This window comes from Pleurodeles waltl, chromosome 6 (assembly GCF_031143425.1).
Source record: "Pleurodeles waltl isolate 20211129_DDA chromosome 6, aPleWal1.hap1.20221129, whole genome shotgun sequence".
Taxonomy (NCBI): domain Eukaryota; kingdom Metazoa; phylum Chordata; class Amphibia; order Caudata; family Salamandridae; genus Pleurodeles; species Pleurodeles waltl.
Genome location: NC_090445.1, coordinates 1556023168 through 1556045518, shown reverse-complemented (window position 1 = coordinate 1556045518; position 22351 = coordinate 1556023168). Strand labels below are relative to the sequence as shown.

The following is a 22351-nucleotide window of genomic DNA, read 5'->3' as shown; positions in this document are numbered from 1 at the left end:
GTGCTCCGGTTCCAGTCTACCAGCAGGTAAGTACCTGCGTCCTCGGAGGGCAGACCAGGGAGGTTTTGTAGAGCACTGGGAGGGGGGGGACCCAAGTAGGCACACAAAACACACCCTCAGTGTCACAGGGGTGGCTGGGTGCAGTGTGCAAAGCAGGCTTCAGGTTTGTGATAAATCAGTGGAGGGACCCGGGGGTCACTCTAGCGGTGCAGGCAGGGCACAGGGGGGCCTCTTGGGCCAGCCACTGACTGGGCTAGGCAGAGGGTCGCCTAGTGGTCACTCCTGCACTGAAGTTCGGTTCCTTCTGGTCCTGGGGGCTTCGGGTGCAGTGCTTGGTGCAGGCGTTGGGTTCCTTGTTACAGGCAGTCACGGTCAGGGGGATCCTCTGGATTCTCTCTGCACGCATCGCTGTGGTGGTCCAGGGGGGTCGTGTTGGGTTACTCATGAGATCGCAGTTGCCTGGGAGTCCTCCCTGTACTGTTGGGTCTTTGGAGCTCGAGCCGGGGGCGTCGGGTGCAGAGGGTGAAGTCTCATGCTTCCGGCGGGAAGAGTGAGTTCTTTGAAAGTTGTTAGAAAGTTGCAAAAATGTTGCTGTAGGTGAACAGTGCCGCTGTTCTCTGGAGTTTCTTGGTCCTTTGGATTTCAGGGGAGTCCTCTGAGGCTTCAGAGGTCGCTGGTCCCTGTCGGATGCGTCCCTGTTGTAGTTTTCTTTGAGTCGGGAGACAGGCCGGTAGGCCTGGGGCCAAAGCAGTTGTCGTCTCTGTCGTCTCTGCAGGGCTTTCAGGTCAGCAGTCCTCCTTCTTGTTTCAGGTTGCAGGAATCTGATTGCCTGGGTTCTAGGGTGCCCCTAAATACTGAATTTAGGGGGTGTGTTTAGGTCAGGAGAGCAGTAGCCAATGGCTACTGCCCTGGAGGGTGGCTACACCCTCTTTGTGCCTCCTCCCTCAGGGGAGGGGGGCACATCCCTAATCCTATTGAGGGAATCCTCCAATCTCAAGATGGAGGATTTCTAAAGGCAGGGGTCACCTCAGCTCAGGACACCTTAGGGGCTGTCCTGACTGGTGGGTGGTGACTCCTTGTTTTTCTCATTATCTCCTCCAGCCTTGCTGCCAAAAGTGGGGGCAGTGGCCGGAGGGGATGCCCTGGGGTGCTGTAACAAAAGGCATGAGCCTTTGAGGCTCACCACCAGGTGTTTTAGTTCCTGAAGGGGGAGGTGAGAAGCACCTTCACCCAGTACAGGCTTTGTTCCTGGCCACAGTCTGACAAAGGCACTCTCTCCATGGGGCCAGCAACTCGTCTGGTTGTGGCAGGCTGGCAGAAACTGGTCAACTTAGCACTAGGAGTCGAACTGGTATTCAGGGGGCATCTCTAAGATGCCCTCTGGGTGTATTTTACAATAAATTCCACACTGGCATCAGTGTGCATTTATTGTGCTGAGAAGTTTGATACCAAACTTCCCAGATTTCACTGTAGCCGCATGGAACTGTGGAGTTCGTATTTGACATACTCCCAGACCATATACTCTTATGGCTACCCTGCACTTACAATGTCTAAGGTTTTGCTTAGACACTGGAGGGGAATAGTGCTCATGCACATATGCCCTCACCTGTGGTATAGTGCACCCTGCCTTAGGGCTGTAAGGCCTGCTAGAGGGGTGACTTACCTATGCCACAGGCAGTGTGAGGTTGGCATGGCACTCTGAGGGGAGTGCCATGTCGACTTACTCATTTGAGGCAGTGTGCATGTGCTGAGTGAGGGGTCCCCAGGGTGGCATAATACATGCTGCAGCCCTTAGAGACCTTCCCTGGCATCAGGGCTCTTGGTGCCAGGGATACCATTTACAACGGACTTATCTGGGTGCCAGGGCTGTGCCAATTGTGGAAGCAAAGGTACAGTTTATGGAAAGAACACTGGTGCTGGGGCCTGGTTAGCAGGGTCCCAGCACACTTTCAATCATAACTGGCATCAGCAAAAGGCAAAAAGTCAGGGCCAAGGAGGCATTTCCTTACAACAGGTCTATGCCTTTGGATTGGAATCTTGCATCCACCACCTTTAGTCAACACATAGCCTCAGTTGAGGGGCTAGTAAACCACCTTCTCTCAGATAGAGGGTACCCTTTGGGTTTTCTATCTGCCGTCAGAGCTTATAGACATAGCCAAAAGGACATGGAGCAGCTCAGCTGGGCTGACATGATTGTTGAAGTACCTGAAAGGAAAACAGAGGATAAGTCCAGTAGTGCTTACAAGGCATACTGGTAGATGTTTGCCATGTCACGCTGGGGGCATTCATTCCAGCACTAAGCTATTTGTTAAGATTGTAAACCATTTCCCAATTAGGGTGAAGTGCATGATGTCTCTTTGTCATGCCTACAACCACCAATTCAGCTTTTAAAGTTAGGATGCTCCAGGCGCTATCCTGCCTTTCACTATCTTCCTTCATGATTATTCCTTATTTTGCACCAAAATGCACTTCACGGTATCATTTGTCACAAAATAATTTTCTGCCTACTACTATACTGTATCACCATTTTATGATAGTGAACGGTCTCTTTTGGAGGGACCCCACAAGGTGCTTTTAGAATTTACATGCCAAGGACACATAACGCTCTTTGTGTGATTTTTCGGGCGTCAATAAGACACAATTTATAGTACACAGAATTTATAGCACTTCAGTCTCCACTTTTACCAGAGATTATCTGTTGTACTGTGAGACTGGAAATGTCTGTTTTGAGTGAGCCCGACTACACTATGTTTTGTGAAGGGCAGCTGTTCATTGTTGATCTTCTCAGACCTATGAATGTTGGCATTACTGCAAAGGGAGTTTATCATGGTGTACAAACTCTGTGGGAAGAAGTATCATTTGAATAAAATGTTGCTACGTAATGTGATGTTTTTCTCATAAATACTTTGTACCTGCAGTGGCATTATCTCTCTTCCACTAACCGTCACCAAAGTTTTCATCTAGTTCTTGAGTTTTGTACTTTGTCAAGATCTGTCCTTTTGCCTGCCCTCTGTTGAGCAGGATAGATTGGTACTAGTCAGTACCATCATGGAGCCACTACCTCCTTTCTGTTTGTTATGTCAGTGGTACTGTGCAGACTAACTATTCTGATGCTACTTGGGTCACATTTGATGATATTGAAAACATTTCCATACCAAGTCTGATGCCATTTTATGATCATGTGATCATGAATTTGCAGAAAAATAGAATATGCACCGGGAAACCTGTAAAAAGGGTTTGTTGTTGTATACCGTGAAGGGTGACTGTTTTGGAGGTTTGAGGTTTGTTAGTTGTAGCGTTTAGGCATAACAGGTTATGATTGTGAGTAGTGCATATATGATAGGTTCTATATTAATAATAAGTGGGTTCCGGGCTTCATTTCCTCATTGCATTTCATAGGATTGTTTATGAATATGCAGTGTGTGACTAAATTTTTATTTTTATTGCAGGATTTGTCAAAGACCCTTCTGATGTACACTGTCCCCGCCGTTCAGGGTTTCTTCCGCTCAATTTCTTTGTCCCGGGGAAATAATTTACAAGACACTCTCAGGTAAAGTGACACAGCAATACATACTTAAGTGAATGGTGGATTCATTGCTACAAGGGTGTGATACTGTATAATGAGGGCCATGCAATGAGTACTTAAAACAAAGTATGTTCCAACTGACCTTACTGTGTAATGCCCGTTAGAGGCTGTGTGCACGGTAAGGCCACATTAAAAAAAAGACATAATCAGTATGGGAGTATATTTGAGTGTCCTGTTCTCACATTAGGGAACTCTTATCTACTTAAAGGAACTAGATCGATTGAAACTCTTTTTAACAATGCTAATTGGGCTATTGTAAATAAGTTGGCATCTTGTCAAGTGAAAAGAAAGCCCAAGTCACAACATTTCCAATATCAGTCTCAAATTTACACTCAGATCTAGGAAACTGGACTTCTCTTTGCAGATGTCCCCCAACGCTTTGTCCCTAGTTGAATTACTGGATGCTGCTTTTCGCTGAAGCCTGCTAACCAGGTTCTAGTGTAGGTGTTCTTTCCCCTAAAAATGAAATATTCAATTGTAACCCAGTTGGCGAGGATTTTAGCATTCCTGTAAGTCCTTAATTAATAAAACCCCTGGTACCTAGGGCATAGGTACTAAAGAGGGTACAAATGAGCTGTTGCACTTATTATGCCATCCTAAGGGACCCACAGTAAAACACAAGCAGACTGTCATCACAGAATGCGTGAAATGGTGTAAACTGATAACGCGTCCTTTTATGTTAATTTATTACACATTAGGACTCGTTTTAGGCCAATGAACCTTTTGACCCAGTTGAGAGACACCGTAGGACGAGATAGCTGATCAATATGTCAATCAATATATCAACAATGTCATCAATATTTATCACAACAATACATTTCACTTTGGTCAAAGACATTAATCAAATTAACGATGCAACCATGACCTTACAACCATGAATAACCACACCTTTTGATAGAATTTTATGTATTTAATTCCCTATTAGTTACAATCTAAGATTAAGTGCGTCAATCTCAAAGTCAAGAAACACAAAAGCATAGTTACGATACGGCAACTTTGGTAAGATTTCAATAAGGCAAAAATCATAAACATTAGAATATAACACAACGTAAACATAGATCAGAATATAACAGAGTGTCAAATACACGTCCGTTCAACATAGCATAATGTCAGTCGTTTGTCTATTTGCGTCAGCTTTGGTAAACCCCTACCTAACCACTGATTAGCATTTGCATGTTGGACTTCATGCAAAACAATTTAGAACACCAATTTGGAAAACATCTAGCTATGGTCTCTGTCAAAACAAGCAGTTGGTACCTAGAAAGGAAAAGCAAACAGACAAATTACAAATTGCATTGTCATAATTACCCTCCAAGGATTAGGTCAGCGCACAGGTTCAGTCTTCATCTTCAGGACATCGGTCAAACGCCATCAGGCAAAGCTCAACTAAAGGGCATAGGGGACTTCCCTCTTAGGGAGGAAAAGTGTAAATGGTCAGTCTATGGGTGAGGATGGTTTTAATAAGTCTCAAAGTCATCAAACAGAGTGACAGAGTTTCTGGATAAAATCAATAGCATTCCCTACCTAATTGTGTTTTTATCCCTTTTTCGTAGTACATTCCCCCAAAATTCTATTGGACATTTACTATACCCCACTATCTTTAACCTATCAAATTTAGCATTTGGTAATCCCAATGGTCACTCCACATTAATTCATAGTTCTTTGATTGGTCTTCATAATAGACGTCTTCGGAGGTGGCACATCCGGCGTTACTTCACTCCTTGGCACGTCCTTTGGGTCAGCAGATTCATTGTCCATCGGTCTAAGTGACCTTGTACATTACATTAATCTACATTTGTTTCAATCTAAACATAACTTTTAGACTAAGGCACCGAATATGCGCTTGGGAACTGGTTTTGTATGGTTACATTCGTCTTCCAAGTTGAAGGAAAAAGAACATTTGCAGGGTCATGGCCCTTTGCGAGTCAGCACACTGGAAAAATAGAAAAGTGTGTTTAATATGAGAGCTGGGCAGCTAATCTGCAACTCACGCTAATTTAAGGCCTATGTGGATTTTCAGTATAGATTCAGTAATGCAAAAATTAATATAAGCTTAATTAAATGTAACATAAACATTTTATTCATCATTATTAGTTTGCGTATACATTGGTGGCCACATCTCCGTGGTCATAGTTCGAGTGCACGTTTCAGTAAAATCGCTATTATTATTGTTTTCTGTGCAGCATCATCACACATTGATATAAGCATTTCATTTTAATATAGGTTATGTAAGCTACGCTCTCTCAGTCCCTCCTCTGATGACGCTCGTCATCACACAAACCTTTCCCTTTAACCTTTCAATTAAATGTTTCACTTTACGCATAATGCGCATTTCAACATCTTGGGGGTCATTTTACAACCTCTGCGGTCTTTTCACAAGACCGCTGAGGGACCGCCGTGTTGAAGACCTCCAGTGGTGGCGGTTTTCCGCTTGGCCTATTATGACTGTTGGGAGCTCTACGTCATTTTTCCGACTGAGAGCCGCCAACAGCCATAGTGACGGGTGGCGGGGAAGTGAAGGTTGCTCCACCTCCACCGCCACGGCAACAGAACACCGCCCAGCGGCTCCCGTCCCCTCCTGAAGGATCGACGGAACAGGTAAGTCGATCGTAAGGGGAGGGGGGTGGGGGTCGTTGTGTGGGTGCATGGGGGTGTGCGTGGGTGTATGTAGAGGGGGTGTGTGAGTGCGTGTATGCTTGCGGGGGTGGTGCGTGTTTTGGGAATGAGTGCGTGTATGTCTGTAGGGATGTCTGTGTGGATGTGCGCGTGTATGTTTGAATGTGGTTGTGCTTGTCTGACTGTGTGTGTGGATGTTGGCATGTGGGTGTGCGTGTATGTGTGTTGGTGGTGCCTGCGGGCGTGTCGGGTGTGTATGTGTAAGGTAATGTCAGGGGTCGGGTGGGAAGGGGGGGTCCTGCCACCTTTGGGGGGTGGCAGGGGTGGTGTGGGGTGTAGGGGAGGGAGCTGGGGTGGGGGGTTGGGGGAAACCCCTATCAGTGCCAGGGAACTCCTTCCCTGGCACTGATAGTGCTTACCGCCATGGATTTCATGGCGGTTCCCACCGCTGGAAATCCACGGCGGTAAGCCGGGTCAAAATACCAGCGGCGGTATTGTCACGGTCGCCGGGCTGGAGACCCAGGTCTCCAGCCCAGCGGGCGGAACGGAGAAGCGGCAGATGACCATGGCGGTAACTGCCATGGTCATAATAAAAAAAAAAAGACCGCCAGCCTGTTGGTGGTCTTACCGCCGCTTTAACACCGTCTGCCAGGGTTGTAATGACCCCCCTTGTCTCTTATGTGAACGCTTCCAAATTTAATTTAACATTTTCTCTCTTTCACTTTCTTCATTTCTCCTGGTTCTTTTGGTCCAATTTCTTTTAATTTTATCATTAACTTTGCATGCCCCCATAATCCTAATAGACAGGCCAGAACAATTAATAGACCCATTAGTATTTTTGCAAGTACCCCATTCCAAATGTTGGTAAACCAGCTCCCTACTCGTGCAATTCCCTTTCCAAATGTCCCCCAAACTCCAGGTTCTTTCAAATCCTTCAAATCTGCACTATCTCTAGTTAGGTTAGTAAGCATACTTCTAATCTTTTTACTTTTGTCCGGAATGAATGAGCAGCAAGGGCGCTTGTTGAGCATCTTGCAGACCCCTCCACTCTTTGCTAAAAGAATGTCTAAAGCAAGCCGATTTTGAAGAGTCATAGCTCTTTCTGCAGCAAGTTCAGTATCCATCAGGAGTATAGCCCGTGTAAAATTTGTCAGCATGTTATCCACAATAGTAGACCACTTTTGAATCTTCATAGAATTCAGGATAACCCCTACTGAAGGGATTATAGCTCCAAATATATCACCAATGACAGCAGCCACTGATTCTCGTTTTTGTCTAGCATGTTGTAATTCAGACGTTTTAGGTATTTGCTTTAAGTCATCAATCTGGTAAATCTTTGGGAAAACTATTCCCAAATAACATGTCCCAGACCATCCTTTAGGGAGACGGTAATAAGCATTAAGTCCAAAAATATAATAGATCTCGGGGATCACTGGATCTTGTCCATTCAACATAAATGTCCATTTACTCTGAAACAGAAACACATATCTACATTCACTTGTTCCCACAAACAAATTATGCTGCTCGGATTTCGGACTATATATACAAAGCCTACCTACATGTAATGCACATATAGCTAGTTTGCCTTGCGTTTTGATTGCGGTGTAAGCATAATCATTTGCATATGTGCGCTTCTCTAACCCTTTTTCTAATCTTTCTTTTAATGCTTTGCGTCTATCATCAGTGCGATCTAAAAAGCTTTTCTCTACAGGTGATAGTAAGCAAGTCAGATTATTGCGATGTGCATAAGCAGTTCCAAATGTAAATGTCGGCTCAAAGAATCCTCTAACTATTTTTATATCATGCTCCATAGCTAGCTTGTTCAGGAATTCAATCACAGGCACAAAAGAAAGCACAACATCCAAATTTGAATAAAAGTATTGCATATGCTCTTGATTATAGAATCTGTTTAGTAGCAAACTACAACTAATCCCGTATGTTAGTGGAAGGCTATGGTAGGTAACCCCTTCTTGCACAGACGAAGGAATTTTAGTACACACATAACAGTCTTTCGCATCCATGGTCTCCACGTACTCATTCAGCAAGCGATAAAAGACATTAGTAGAAAGTTCCCCTTTTTAATTAGTTCCCTCATGCAAGTGTCTTGCATCTTGCTCAAACTTCTCCCACGGTGTTGGTGTTGTAGTTTCAGGTTTTGAAGTAGCATTAATAGTCTTTTTCTCCAACCATGGCATTCCCACAATCACCCCCACATTTATTATTACACACACAATACCTATTATAAGGCTTAACCAACCACACACCTTACTTCCCTTGTTACTACCTCTATTATAAGCCATGTCTGTATAGAATCAGATAGCAGAATAATAATCAACTCGAGGATGATATAAAACCTTTCTCTCTTGGTCCCCGCGTGTATTTACAGCGTTTCACTCACTCCAGGACCCCTTTTTGTCAAATCAGGTTAGCAGCTTGTCATAATCAGGTTTCTTAAGGTCAAATCTGGTTCTATTGTCACATCCGGTAATTTATAAGTCTCTTTCTTGGTTTTCAGTTTTCAATTTAACAAAGTCTTTTCTTTGAGTTAATTCAGGTACCGTAGTATTGTCCTGCTACTTCTCGATCAAAATAGAAATGCCAGGAATTCTTGTTGCCATTCAGATGTTGTAGCATACGCCCATTCAGGAGTATATCTGATGTTTGTGATTCTCTTTCTTTTCAACCTGCGCTCACCTTGCATTTCTCCTTCACTTAGATCTTCCACTCAGGATGTATCAGTTTCCTCTATTATTATTTCATCTGGTATGCTTCTTATCCTTAAAAGTGGTTTCTCTGGCCAGTTATCACCCTTATGCGTCTTCTTCCGATATGTCTTTCAGGACGCTGGACAGCACCCTCCTCTTGTAATATGGTGTTTTCACTTGATGGACCTGCGACTGGCACAGGGGATGCCAGTACACTCTGATCTCTTTCTATTATTTCTCCTCCTTCTCCTTCTTCTTCTTTTTGATCTGTAACGGGTTCAAGTTCTAACCCGTATTCGTCTACTTCTGGGAGAACCTCTCCTTGACTTAGTTCTCCTGCCGCATCTACTGAGATAGGCACTCTGTCACCTCTCTCGAACTCATTCACTGGTTGAGGGACAAAGCTGTTCTCAGTGGGCTCTCCTGCAGTCTCAGTTCCCTCTTGGCTGCTTTCTGGCCCTGTGACTTCTCTTCCTGGATCTGTTGTGCCGGAAACTTCAAGTTCCTCGTCAGTTGGACACTTTACCTTCTTTGTGTGACTGGCATGTGTCCAATTTGGAACGCCTGCACATTTCACAGCAGTGGTTGTTGTCAAGATTACTTGATATGGCCCTTTCCAACGTGGCTCCAACCACGACTTTCTTACGTGCTTCTTGACAAAGAAGATCTGTGATATACACTAGAGCATTTGCAGGTACTGCTGGCAACCTCATAGCTCTGCCCATGTGGATCTCATGGGGGGGCAGTCCTGTTTTCTTATCAGGGGTGTTCCTCATCGACATCAGCACTAAGGGCAATGCATCTGGCCATTTCATATTGGTAGCTGCGCACATCTTTGCCATTCTTGATTTCAGAGTACCATTCATTTGCTCTACTAGTCCTGATGCTTCAGGGCGGTAGCTACAATGCAGCTTTTGTTCGATGTCTAGTGCGGCACACAGAAGTTTAATCACCTCATTGTCGAAGTGTCTGCCCCTATCTGATTCTATAGAGACTGGAAACCCAAACCTTGGTATTAGTTCCCTAAGCAGCAGCTTTGCAACTGTGAGACTGTCATTTCTACGTGTGGGGTAGGCTTCAATCCAGTGACTGAAAACACACACAATCACCAGCACGTACTTCAATCCTCCACAAACAGGTATCTCAATAAAATCCATTTGCATTTTGCTGAAAGGACCACCAGCTCTCCCAATGTGGCTCAAAGTTACCACAGTCCCTTTTCCGGCATTCGTCTGTTGACAGATGATGCATCTGTGACAGGTAACCTCTGCGGCATGTCTGAATTTTGGGTTAAGCTAATCGATTTTGAATGACCTGATCACTGCATCTCTCCCAAGGTGAGCCTGTCCATAATAAAATCTTGCGAATTGTGATAGAAGGCTGTTTGGCAAGACTAATTTCCCCTCCTCTGAGACCCACAAATCATCAGCCCTCTGTACACATTGCATTCTTTGCCAGGAGTGTTTTTCCTCCTTACTAGCACGACCCTGTAATGTCTTTAACTCATCTAGGGTATCAACCACCCTTAATGCAAGGTTCAAACATGTCATTTTTGGTTTGTGGTAACAATTCCCACTGTTTCTTGAACGATATGCAGTTCAATGCACAAAACCTTGCGACTTGATCTGCATAACCATTTCCCATAGACACAAAATCTTGTGACTTAACGTGAGCGTTGCATTTCACCACGGCAATTTCAAGAGGTAACTGAATTGCATGTAACAAATCCTTTATTTGTTCACCATTTTTCACAGGAGAACCAGAAGTGGTCATGAAACCTCTCGGCGACCCCAGTTGGCCAAAATCATGTACAATTCCGAATCCATGTCTGCTGTCAGTATAGATAGTGACTCTCAAATTCACAGCTGCTTGGCATGCCTTAGTGAGGGCAATTAATTCTGCCATTTGTGCGGAAAACACTGTTCGATGGCATCTGTCGCTGTAGATACACATGGTCTGCATTAGCTCGCCATCTGGTGTTGGGTCGGAGTGTTACAAGTTGTTTTTCTTCGAAGAAGTGTTTTTTCGAGTCACTGGACCGAGTGGCTCCTCCTTCTGTGCTCATTGCGCATGGGCGTCGACTCCATCTTCGATTGTTTTCTTTCCGCCATCGGGTTCGGACGTGTTCCTGTCGCTCCGAGTTTCGGAACGGAAAGATAGCTGAAAACGGAAGATTTTCGACGGTATCGTTGCGATCCGGTTCGAGATAAACACATACGACAACGCATTGAACATCGAAGCGCTTCGGTGCCCTTCGGGGTAGATTTCGGCACACCGTCGGGGCCTAGTCGGCCCGACCGCGTGGACAACAACGTCGATGGAACGGACCCTGTTTCGATTCTGCCCTGAATGCCACAACAAATATCCTTATACGGACCAACACTCGGTCTGTAACCTGTGCCTGTCACCCGAGCACAGCGAAGAATCCTGTGAGGCCTGTCGGGCGTTCCGGTCCCGAAAAACTCTGCGCGACCGTCGAGCGAGAAGACTGCAGATGGCGTCCACGCCAAAAGAGCATCGACAGTTCGAGACAGAAGAGGAACAGGAGGAATCCTTTTCCATCCAGGATTCAGACTCCGACGAACTCGACCATCCAAAAACAGTGAGTAAGACGTCGAGATCAGAAATTAAAAAAGGCAAAAAGGCCCAGGGGACGCCACTGCCAACCGGCCATGGCTCAACCCAAATTCACGGTGACCAACAATCGGTACCGAAAAAGGCCCATTCAGTGTCGAGATCGTCCGACTCCGGTCGAGACACCGGCACGCAGCCTCCTCGGGACCGAGAGAGTGCTAAAGAGAAGCATAGACACCGAGAGTTCGGTGTCGACACGGATCGACGCCGAGACAGTGGCGCCGAAATTCATAAAGGCCAAGATTTTTCGGCACAAAAGAAGAGGAAGGTTACCTCGGAGCCGAAAAAACAAACAACAGGGTTTTCGGAGCCGAAAAAAGCACCAACAGACCCAGTTTCAGGCTCCTATACTGAAGAACTTTCTATGTCTTCACAAATGAAAAGACACAGATTCGAACAGGAACTGCAATCCACTGAAGTGGATCACACGCAAAAGCGTATCTTTATTCAGCAGGGGACAGGGAAGATCAGTACCCTTCCACCTGTCAAAAGAAAGAGAACACTTCAGTTTGTAGCACTAGAGGTTCCTCAGCAACAAACAGCAAAGACGGTAACACCTCCTCCCTCGCCTCCACCTGTAACTCCGGCTTCACCAACTTACACCCCGTCACATTCGCCAGCTCACACCGCCGTGAGCCACGACGACCAAGATCAAGACGCATGGGACTTGTACGATGCACCAGTGTCTGATAACAGCCCAGACACATACCCAACTAGGCCATCACCACCCGAGGACAGCACAGCCTATTCACAAGTGGTGGCTAGAGCAGCTCAGTTCCATAATGTGGAACTACACTCTGAACAAGTAGAGGATGACTTTTTATTTAACACCCTCTCCTCCACCCACAGCTCCTACCAAAGCCTGCCTATGCTCCCAGGCATGCTTCGCCATGCAAAGGAGATCTTCAAAGAGCCAGTCAAAAGCAGGGCAGTAACGCCTAGAGTGGACAAAAAATATAAGGCGCCTCCTACGGACCCTGTATTCATCACCTCTCAGCTGCCACCAGATTCTGTGGTGGTAGGGGCTGCCAGAAAACGGGCAAATTCACACACTTCTGGGGATGCACCTCCCCCAGATAAAGAAAGCAGAAAGTTTGATGCAGCCGGGAAGAGGGTCGCTGTCCAGGCAGCAAACCAGTGGCGCATCGCAAACTCACAAGCGCTGCTAGCGCGATACGACAGAGCCCACTGGGATGAGATGCAGCATCTCATTGAACATCTCCCAAAAGATCTACAAAAAAGAGCAAAACAGGTTGTTGAAGAAGGTCAAAACATTTCCAACAATCAAATACGCTCCTCTATGGATGCAGCAGACACAGCCGCATGGACCATTAATACGTCGGTTACCATCCGTAGGCACGCATGGCTCAGAACGTCTGGATTCAAGCCGGAAATTCAGCAGGCAGTACTTAACATGCCAGTAAACGAAAAAATGCTGTTCGGTCCGGAGGTCGACACAGCCATAGAAAAGCTCAAAAAGGACACTGACACTGCCAAGGCCATGGGCGCACTCTACTCCCCGCAGAGCAGAGGATCTTATACCACCTTCCGCAAAACACCTTTTAGAGGAGGGTTTCGGGGTCAGGCCACACAAGCCAGTACCTCACAGTCTGCACCGTCCACCTACCAGGGACAGTACAGGGGAGGTTTTCGGGGCCAGTATAGAGGAGGACAATTCCCTAGGAATAGAGGAAGATTTCAAAGCCCCAAAACCACTACCAACAAGCAGTGACTCACACGTCACTCACCCCCCCCACACAACACCAGTGGGGGGAAGGATAGGTCAATATTACAAAGCATGGGAGGAAATAACTACAGACACATGGGTCCTAGCAATTATCCAACATGGTTATTGCATAGAATTCCTGCAATTCCCTCCAGACATACCACCAAAATCACAAAATTTATCAAAACACCATTCACAGCTTCTAGACATAGAAGTTCAAGCACTACTGCAAAAAAATGCAATAGAATTAGTACCAAGCACACAAATAAACAAAGGAGTTTATTCACTGTACTTCTTGATACCAAAAAAGGACAAAACACTGAGACCAATTCTGGACCTCAGAGTAGTAAACACATTCGTCAAATCAGACCACTTTCACATGGTCACACTACAAGAAGTGTTACCATTGCTCAAAAAACACAACTACATGACAACCCTAGACCTCAAAGACGCATATTTCCATATACCAATACATCAATCACACAGAAAATATCTAAGGTTTGTATTCAAAGGAATACATTACCAATTCAAAGTATTGCCTTTTGGTTTAACAACCGCTCCAAGGGTATTCACAAAATGCCTAGCAGTAGTCGCTGCACACATCAGAAGGCAGCAAATACATGTATTCCCGTATCTAGACGACTGGCTAATCAAAACCAGTTCGCTCACACAATGCTCAAACCACACAAATCAAGTCATACAAACCCTCTACAAACTAGGGTTCACCGTCAACTTTGCAAAATCCAACATTCAGCCAAGCAAAGTACAGCAATATCTAGGAGCCATAATAGACACGACAAAAGGAGTAGCAACGCCAACTCCACAAAGAATTCACAATTTCAACAGAGTCATTCAACACATGTCTCCAAATCAAACAATACAAGCAAGAACAATACTACAGCTCCTAGGCATGATGTCCTCATGCATAGCCATTGTCCCAAACGCAAGACTGCACATGAGGCCCTTACAACAATGCCTAGCCTCACAGTGGTCTCAAGCACAGGGTCACCTAGATCTGGTGTTAATAGACCGCCAAACTTACCTCTCGCTTCTATGGTGGAACAGTATAAATTTAAACAAAGGGCGGCCTTTCCAAGACCCAGTGCCACAGTACGTAATAACAACAGATGCTTCCATGACAGGGTGGGGAGCACATCTCAATCAACACACCATAAGAGGACAATGGAACATACATCAAACAAAACTGCATATAAATCATCTAGAATTATTAGCAGTTTTTCAAGCACTAAAAGCTTTCCAACCAATCATAACCCACAAATACATCCTTGTCAAAACAGACAACATGACAACGATGTATTATCTAAACAAACAAGGAGGGACACATTCCACACAGTTAAGCTTATTAGCTCAAAACATATGGAAGTGGGCAATCCACCATCAAATTCGCCTCATAGCACAGTTTATTCCAGGGATCCAGAATCAACTGGCAGACAATCTCTCTCGAGATCACCAACAAGTCCACGAATGGGAAATCCACCCACAAATTCTGAACACCTACTTCACACTCTGGGGAACACCTCAGATAGACTTATTTGCAACAAAACAGAACGCAAAATGCCAAAACTTCGCGTCCAGATACCCACACAAGCAATCCCAAGGCAATGCCCTATGGATGAACTGGTCAGGAATATTTGCTTACGCTTTTCCTCCTCTCCCTCTCATCTAGTGAACAAATTGAGTCAAAACAAACTCAAACTCATTTTAATAGCACCAACGTGGGCAAGACAACCCTGGTACACAACACTGCTAGATCTTTCTGTAGTACCCCACATCAAACTGCCGAACAAACCAGATCTGTTAACGCAACACAACCAACAGATCAGACACCCAGATCCAGCATCGCTGAATCTAGCAATCTGGCTCCTGAAATCCTAGAATTCGGACACTTACAACTTAGCCAAGAGTGTATGGAGGTCATAAAGCAGGCCAGAAGGCCATCCACTAGACACTGCTACGCAAGTAAGTGGAAAAGATTTGTTTGTTACTGCCATCATAATCAGATACAACCACTAAACGCAACTCCAAAACATATAATAAATTACTTGCTCCATTTACAAAAAGCAAGGCTAGCCTTCTCTTCTATTAAAATACACCTTGCAGCAATATCTGCATACCTGCAGACTACCTATTCAACTTCCTTGTATAGGATACCAGTCATCAAAGCATTCATAGAAGGTCTTAAAAGAATTATACCACCAAGAACACCACCTGTTCCCTCATGGAACCTAAACGTGGTCCTAACAAGACTCATGGGCCCACCTTTCGAACCCATGCACTCTTGCGGAATACAATTCCTAACCTGGAAAGTTGCCTTTCTCATCGCCATTACATCTCTGAGAAGAGTAAGTGAAATTCAAGCGTTCACAACACAGGAACCTTTTATACAAATACATAAAAATAAGGTCGTCCTAAGACCTAATCCAAAATTTTTACCAAAAGTTATTTCACCGTTCCATCTAAATCAAACGGTAGAACTACCTGTTTTTTTCCCACAGCCAGATTCTGTGGCTGAAAGAGCACTACATACATTAGATGTCAAAAGAGCATTAATGTACTACATTGACAGAACAAAGAACATCAGAAAGACTAAACAGCTATTTATTGCATTCCAAAAACCTCATGCAGGTAACCCAATATCAAAACAAGGTATAGCCAGATGGATTGTTAAATGCATCCAAATCTGCTACCTTAAAGCAAAAAGACAACTGCCCATTACTCCCAGGGCACATTCAACCAGGAAAAAAGGTGCTTCAATGGCCTTTTTAGGAAACATCCCAATGCATGAAATATGTAAGGCAGCCACATGGTCTACGCCTCACACATTCACCAAACACTACTGTATAGATGTGCTATCCGCACAACAAGCCGCAGTAGGTCAAGCTGTATTAAGAACTCTATTTCAGACAACTTCTACTCCTACAGGCTAATCCACCGCTTATGGGGAAATAACTGCTTACTAGTCTATGCAGACCATGTGTATCTACAGCGACAGATGCCATCGAACTGAAAATGTCACTTACCCAGTGTACATCTGTTCGTGGCATCAGTCGCTGAGATTCACATGGGCCCACCCACCTCCCCGGAAGCCTGTAGCAGTTCAGAAGTTACCTTCAATTTTGTACATTTGTATATATATTATTTAAACCTTTGATAGGTACATACTTACACATTTCATTGCGCGGGCACTATTACTATAGTACAACTCCTACCTCACCCTCTGCGGGGAAAACAATCGAAGATGGAGTCGACGCCCATGCGCAATGAGCACAGAAGGAGGAGCCACTCGGTCCAGTGACTCGAAAACACTTCTTCGAAGAAAAACAACTTGTAACACTCCGACCCAACACCAGATGGCGAGCTAATGCAGACCATGTGAATCTCAGCGACTGATGCCACGAACAGATGTACACTGGGTAAGTGACATTTTCATTCTTGAGCCAGGAAGCTTCGATGATACCAGCTATGGTACATACAGCGTAACCAGCTCTCAGTGTTCCGACGGAATCTCTTAAACAATACCCATCAACAACATAATGCAGTCATTTTCTTTCAGCTGTGTGTCTTGAATATCTGGTCGTGGCTTGGTACATAATTCCGTTACCTCAAGACAATCATGCTCAAATTCTTCCTCATTTTTAATCTCCGTATTTTCAGCAGGAAGTAAAGTTGCCTGGTTTAACACAGTACGTCGTTTCAGAGAAACATTTGGTGACCCCAGTATAATTGTCTCATATTTAGTAAGTCGAGCATTTGTCATGGGCTGCGTTTTGGTTCGACTCAACAAAATTTAAACTGAATGTGGAACCATTACTGTTAGGGGGTAGCCCATGACTATGCCTTCACACTGCGTGAGGCTCTGACCAACTGCTGCAACTGCGCGCAAACAACCCGGTAAGGCTGCTGCGACGGGGTCCAAGGTAGCTGAAAAATACGCTACAGGGCGATTTGCACCTCCATGGACCTGTGTCAAAACAGACAAAACAGTAGAAAAGGCTTCGTATAATCAGGCATACCTATCGCTGGTGCCCTGCACATGCGCTCTCTCAATTCCATGAATGACTCAAACTCTTCTTTGGACAAGGCTATAGTATATGGCTCATCCTTGATCTCTTTGCCTGTCAGTTTTATAAAAGGTTTTGAGATGATCGAGAAGTTGGGTATCCACTGGCTACAGTAGCCCAGCATTTCCAAAAACATTCTGACATCTCTCTTTGTCGTTGGAGGGTTCTTTTGCAGAATGACTGTTATTCTTTCCTTTGATATTCTCCTGGACCCTCTTTCAATCAGATGCCCCAAGTATTTCACCTCTTTCTGACAGTACTGGAGCTTCTTGGGTGACACTTTATGTCCGTTTTTCCCCAAATGATTCAGTAAGGCAATTGTGTCATATTTACAGTTATCCCTTGTTTTGGATGCAATCAGCAAGTCATCGATGTACTGCACTAGGGTCAAGTTATAAGGCAGTACTAAGGATTCCGAATCCTTTTTCAATATCTGATTAAAGATGGACGGTGATTCAGAAAACCCTTGAGGAATTCTGCACCAACTGTACACCTTATCCAGGAATTTGAAACTGAACAAAAATTGGCTGTCCTCGTGAAGAGGTATCGAAAAGAATGCCTGTGACAAGTCTATAACGGTGAACCATTCAGCATCACACGAAACCTGAAACATGATTACTGCTGGATTGGGCACTATGGGGCAACATTTTACCACAATCTCATTTATTTTCCTCAAATCCTGCACAATTCGAACTTTCCCACAGGGCTTTTTCAGACCCATTATTGGAAAATTACATGGACTGCTCAAGACTTCCTTCAGGACTCCCTGTTTTAGAAAATCTGCAATTATTTGTGACACTTCAATAAGAACATCTTGTGCCATATGATATTGTGGCACCTGGGGAAACACTGCATTTGGCTTCACTTGTACTTTAACTGGTTCCACACCTTTTATTAGTCCCACTTCCTTTCCTCTCAGATCCCATACTTTCTCTATCACAGTTCCCTGTAACTCGACAGGTAGGTCTATCATTGTAAGCATTGGAAACAAGGTAATCAAAGGATAATCCTCATTTGCCGTCCCTGTCTCTTCCTCTGAGAACTGACCTTCGTCTCCTTCATCATCACTATTTGTCTGTACTTCGATTCCATCATTGGAACAGGTCATCAAACATTTTGTCTTGCACAGTAAGGCCCTTCCTAGTAGGGATACTGGACTTGAATCACAGACTACAAATCTATGCAGTCCCTGGAAGTTGCCTATCTCAACTTGCACTGGATCTGTAATCGGGTTTGTCAGGTACTGGTTTGCTACTCCAACTACCCTTATTGTACGCCCCGAAAGTGGTAGTTTCGGAACCTCTGCACTCCTGACTGTAGAGCTTGTAGCTCCAGTGTTGACCAAAAACGAGACCTTATAACCCATTACCTTCCCCTCTACATAGGGACCACTCTGGTCCACCTCTAGGGATGCTGCAAGCCTGCACTCTTCACTATCTGAGCTATCATCCGACCATTCTTCATTCCTGCCATTTTCACCTCGCAATGGGAATTGCTGTACTGTATTATTTTGACTCATTACCTGACCTGTGACCTGTTGAGGAAGCATGACCTGTTGCTGTCCCATCGGAGCCATTGGTAATTGCATTTGCTGTCTAGGTACCATGGGAACCTACTGTTGTACTTGCTGCATCTGCGCTGGCTGAAAACGCGGCATATGCATCTGCTGCATGGGCTGTACCCCTTGCATCTGTACCAGGTTATTTTGAAAGTTCGGATTTTGATGTCTCGGTTTTGGACCTCTTACATTTTGCAATGTACCAACATTAGTGCTTTGTTGAACGACACCATCCTGCACCACATTCGGGCGCTCCCGCTTCCAGTGCCCCACGCCCCTGCACGCGTGACAGGGTGACATCTTTTTCCCCCCTTGTACGTAATTTTGAACTACAACGGTATTCAAGTCTGGACCGCAATTCACGAACCCTCGGCCTCGACCTCTTGGTTGCGCCTGAAACACACCATTCATTTGCGGTTGCTGCTGTATCATCTGCTGGACTCAATTTCCTTGTATTCCTGCCTGTGCAGCCCTTATCTGCATCACCATCACTTTCTCTTTCAGCTTTTTCTGCTTCAGCTCGATCTCATCACTACAATATTTTGCATACTGCAACACCTCATCAATCGGCTTTGCTTGCCAACAAATCAAATGATTCTTAATCATCTGACTGACCTCTGGTCTCAGCCCTTCGACAAATCTAAACACAAGATGGTTCATGTCTTTCGGTTCAATGGTCTCAGTACCACTGTAATGTTTGAATGCTTTTAACAATCTCTCATAGTAAGCATGTATAGATTCCTTAACCTCCTGTGAGGTCCCGTCAATTTTCTGCCAATCAGTCACTTTCGGCGACACCTTTTGTTTAAAAAACTCAATCACCTTATGATAGTACTTCATCACCTCCTCGGAAGGAGCTCCGGTCACCTTATCCCTTGCCGGCTCCTTCGTCGGCCAGTCTACCCCTCTTTTACATTCAAGCCACAAGTCAGGGGGAACAATGATCTCAAACAAGGTGTTCAAGTCTTCCCAGAGACACTTCGCAAGTTTCACGAACCTGCCTGTTTGCTGATACCACTCAATCGGTTTCTCCTTCAACCTGGGATAATCATTAGTAAAAGATAGGATGTCTCCTCTGGACCACGGTACATGTACTAAAACACCACTAGCTTTTTCTCTCATGGGTAGTATTTTTACTGATTCTGTATCGGGTGAGGCTTTGGTCTAACTTGACCCTGGACTGTCACCTTTCTCCTTATCTCTTTTCTTTGCCCATCTGCCTTCCCATTTTTCTAATGCACCCCAAATTTGCGCACTTTGCAGTAGTTCTTTTAAGTGCGCCTTCATTCCAGCAGACCTCATGTACTCAAAATCTTTCGAATCAAAGTCTAATCTGTAGCTTCTTTTCAAATGTTTAGTGTTTTCAATGTCAATATTGTATTTGTCTGCCAGGTTTACTAATCTCTGATGCACCTTGCCCACTTCTTTGGTAATCTTGGGGCACAGGAATCTCAGTTCTGCTTCCGTGTATGACTCCAATCTGTTTACCCCCATGGTCCCTTCCACTAGTTTGGCAGCCTCCACTCCCAGTCTTACAAAGTTTAGGTAGTCATCTTGCCCTACCTTTTCTGATTCCACTGCTGTCACTGTAGTCTTTTGTGAAGTATAAGTTTTCTCTAGCCATTCATTCAGCTGTTGCACTGTAAAACCTTGCAGTGAAATGTTCCCTGCATGTATCATTGGTGACTGTGAAGTATTCGTACTTATCGTTTGTGGAGTTAAAACCCCTAACCCTACCTGGCGCATTGCTTCTAAGGGTGGTTCTACTGGGCTAAGGTCGATTAAGGACCTCGGGTTTTCAACAGCTTGTTCTTCTGGGGCCATTATCTGGGGAGTTCCTATAGACCCTCCTCTTATTACATCTTGGGTCATTACTCCCTGGTCACATACGCCAGATTTGCCTTGTGCATACAATGGTACTGGTGGGCCGACAGTAATTGTTAATGATATCGCGGCAGGTGTCTGGCCTGGTCCCAAGCTTCGTGGAGCAGTAACTCCATAGGTCTGTTCCAAGGTACCCGGGACTGGTACTATTGGAGGGCCAGCTACTGGGTTGTACCCTGGTATCAATTGTGGTTGCGGCTGGGACAGCAATTTCTGAGTTGACTCAATCTGCACTAACCTCGAATTTGTATATATCGGGTCTGGCAGAACTATCAGATTTGTAGTAGTCTCAAGTACTGGGACGTCTGGATAGATTCTCTGTATCTGCGGTGGAGGTTGCAACTGTATCTGCATGTCCGGCGCAGTGGGTACACTGACACCATTCTGTATCGAAGCTGTATTACTAGTCTGTACCGTATCAGCAACTCCCTTCTCCTGTGTCTGGTTCCCAGGACCCACACTAGTGCTTGGAACACTGTCGCTCACTGCATAAGGTGGCGGGCGATCGTGTAATAATCGGTCCATGAATTCTTCATCGTCTGAATCGTCTTCCTCTTCCCAAGGTCTCTTATTCTCCTTAGACTTACCAGAGTCCTTATCTGTTTTACAGGAGGCTTTCTTTCCCTGTGACTCTTCTCCCTGAGCTATTGCTGGGAACAATTATAATCCGTCAACAATTCCCCGTGTCCACATTTTGTTCTCATTATCCCACCTAGCTTCTGCATAAGATTTTTCTGCCCTTTTCAGCCTTCTCTGGAACCTTTCTTGTCTATGTTTAAGAGCCATCAAATCCCAAATCGCTAGAGCCTCATATTGAGCTGGCCTCGGAGGTGGCTTTTGTGTACTTAACAGCCACCTTAAATTTTCTAATACCTTCGGATTAAATGTCCCATGTTCTGGGAAAGCCAAACATCCTCTTTCTCTGTTAATTTGCGCCACTGTTTCATCCATAAACAAGACGTGACACCCTTCTCCTCCATAACCATGTAAGCTGGAGTACCCTCAGGCGGTGTAGGCTCCCCATCAGTTGCCATAATATACGCGTCTCCTTTCAGAGCACTTTTAAAAGCCTTGACAAGATTCATCTTTGCGTTTTCTTCTTATTTGTATTTAATCAGAAAGTGACTTTAATTCCCAGGACACTCTTCACCCACCTTTCTCAACCTATTGCCTTTCACGGACGGCAGCCAATCCGTGCGCGACCCCTCTCGACAACTGACCTATCTCAGCGCTGCACCACTGACGTCACACTAACACACTGCAGCTGACAAAGTCTTGCCGCTCGTCCGCTCCTCACTGAATCCACACAAACTAAGGCAAAGTTATTGCGAGCAGCTTTAATGACAACACAAATCTGTCGGTTTACTACAGGAAGGGTAACACATTCGCTTCAGAACTTTACAGAGATTTCACTTGAAGCCTCAGCCGCTACTCTCTCCTTCTCAGCTCCCGCATACGCAAGCAGAATTCGACCCGCAAATTCTACTCTCGACTTGTCAATGGTTTGTCCTAGTGCACTTTAGAACTTGCCAAATCTCCATTGAAGGTTTCACTCATACT

General features: G+C 45.0%; 1 protein-coding gene across 2 annotated transcripts in view; it reads left to right on the top strand.

Annotated features, from left to right (window-relative positions):
* Positions 1-22351, top strand: part of MTOR (mechanistic target of rapamycin kinase) — a 1113749-nt gene that overhangs the window by 786301 nt on the left and 305097 nt on the right. For both annotated transcript variants that reach the window (XM_069241238.1, XM_069241237.1), the window contains one exon: positions 3450-3550. In XM_069241238.1, coding sequence (XP_069097339.1) covers positions 3450-3550 — 101 coding nt within the window. The remainder of the gene's footprint in view (positions 1-3449; positions 3551-22351) is intronic.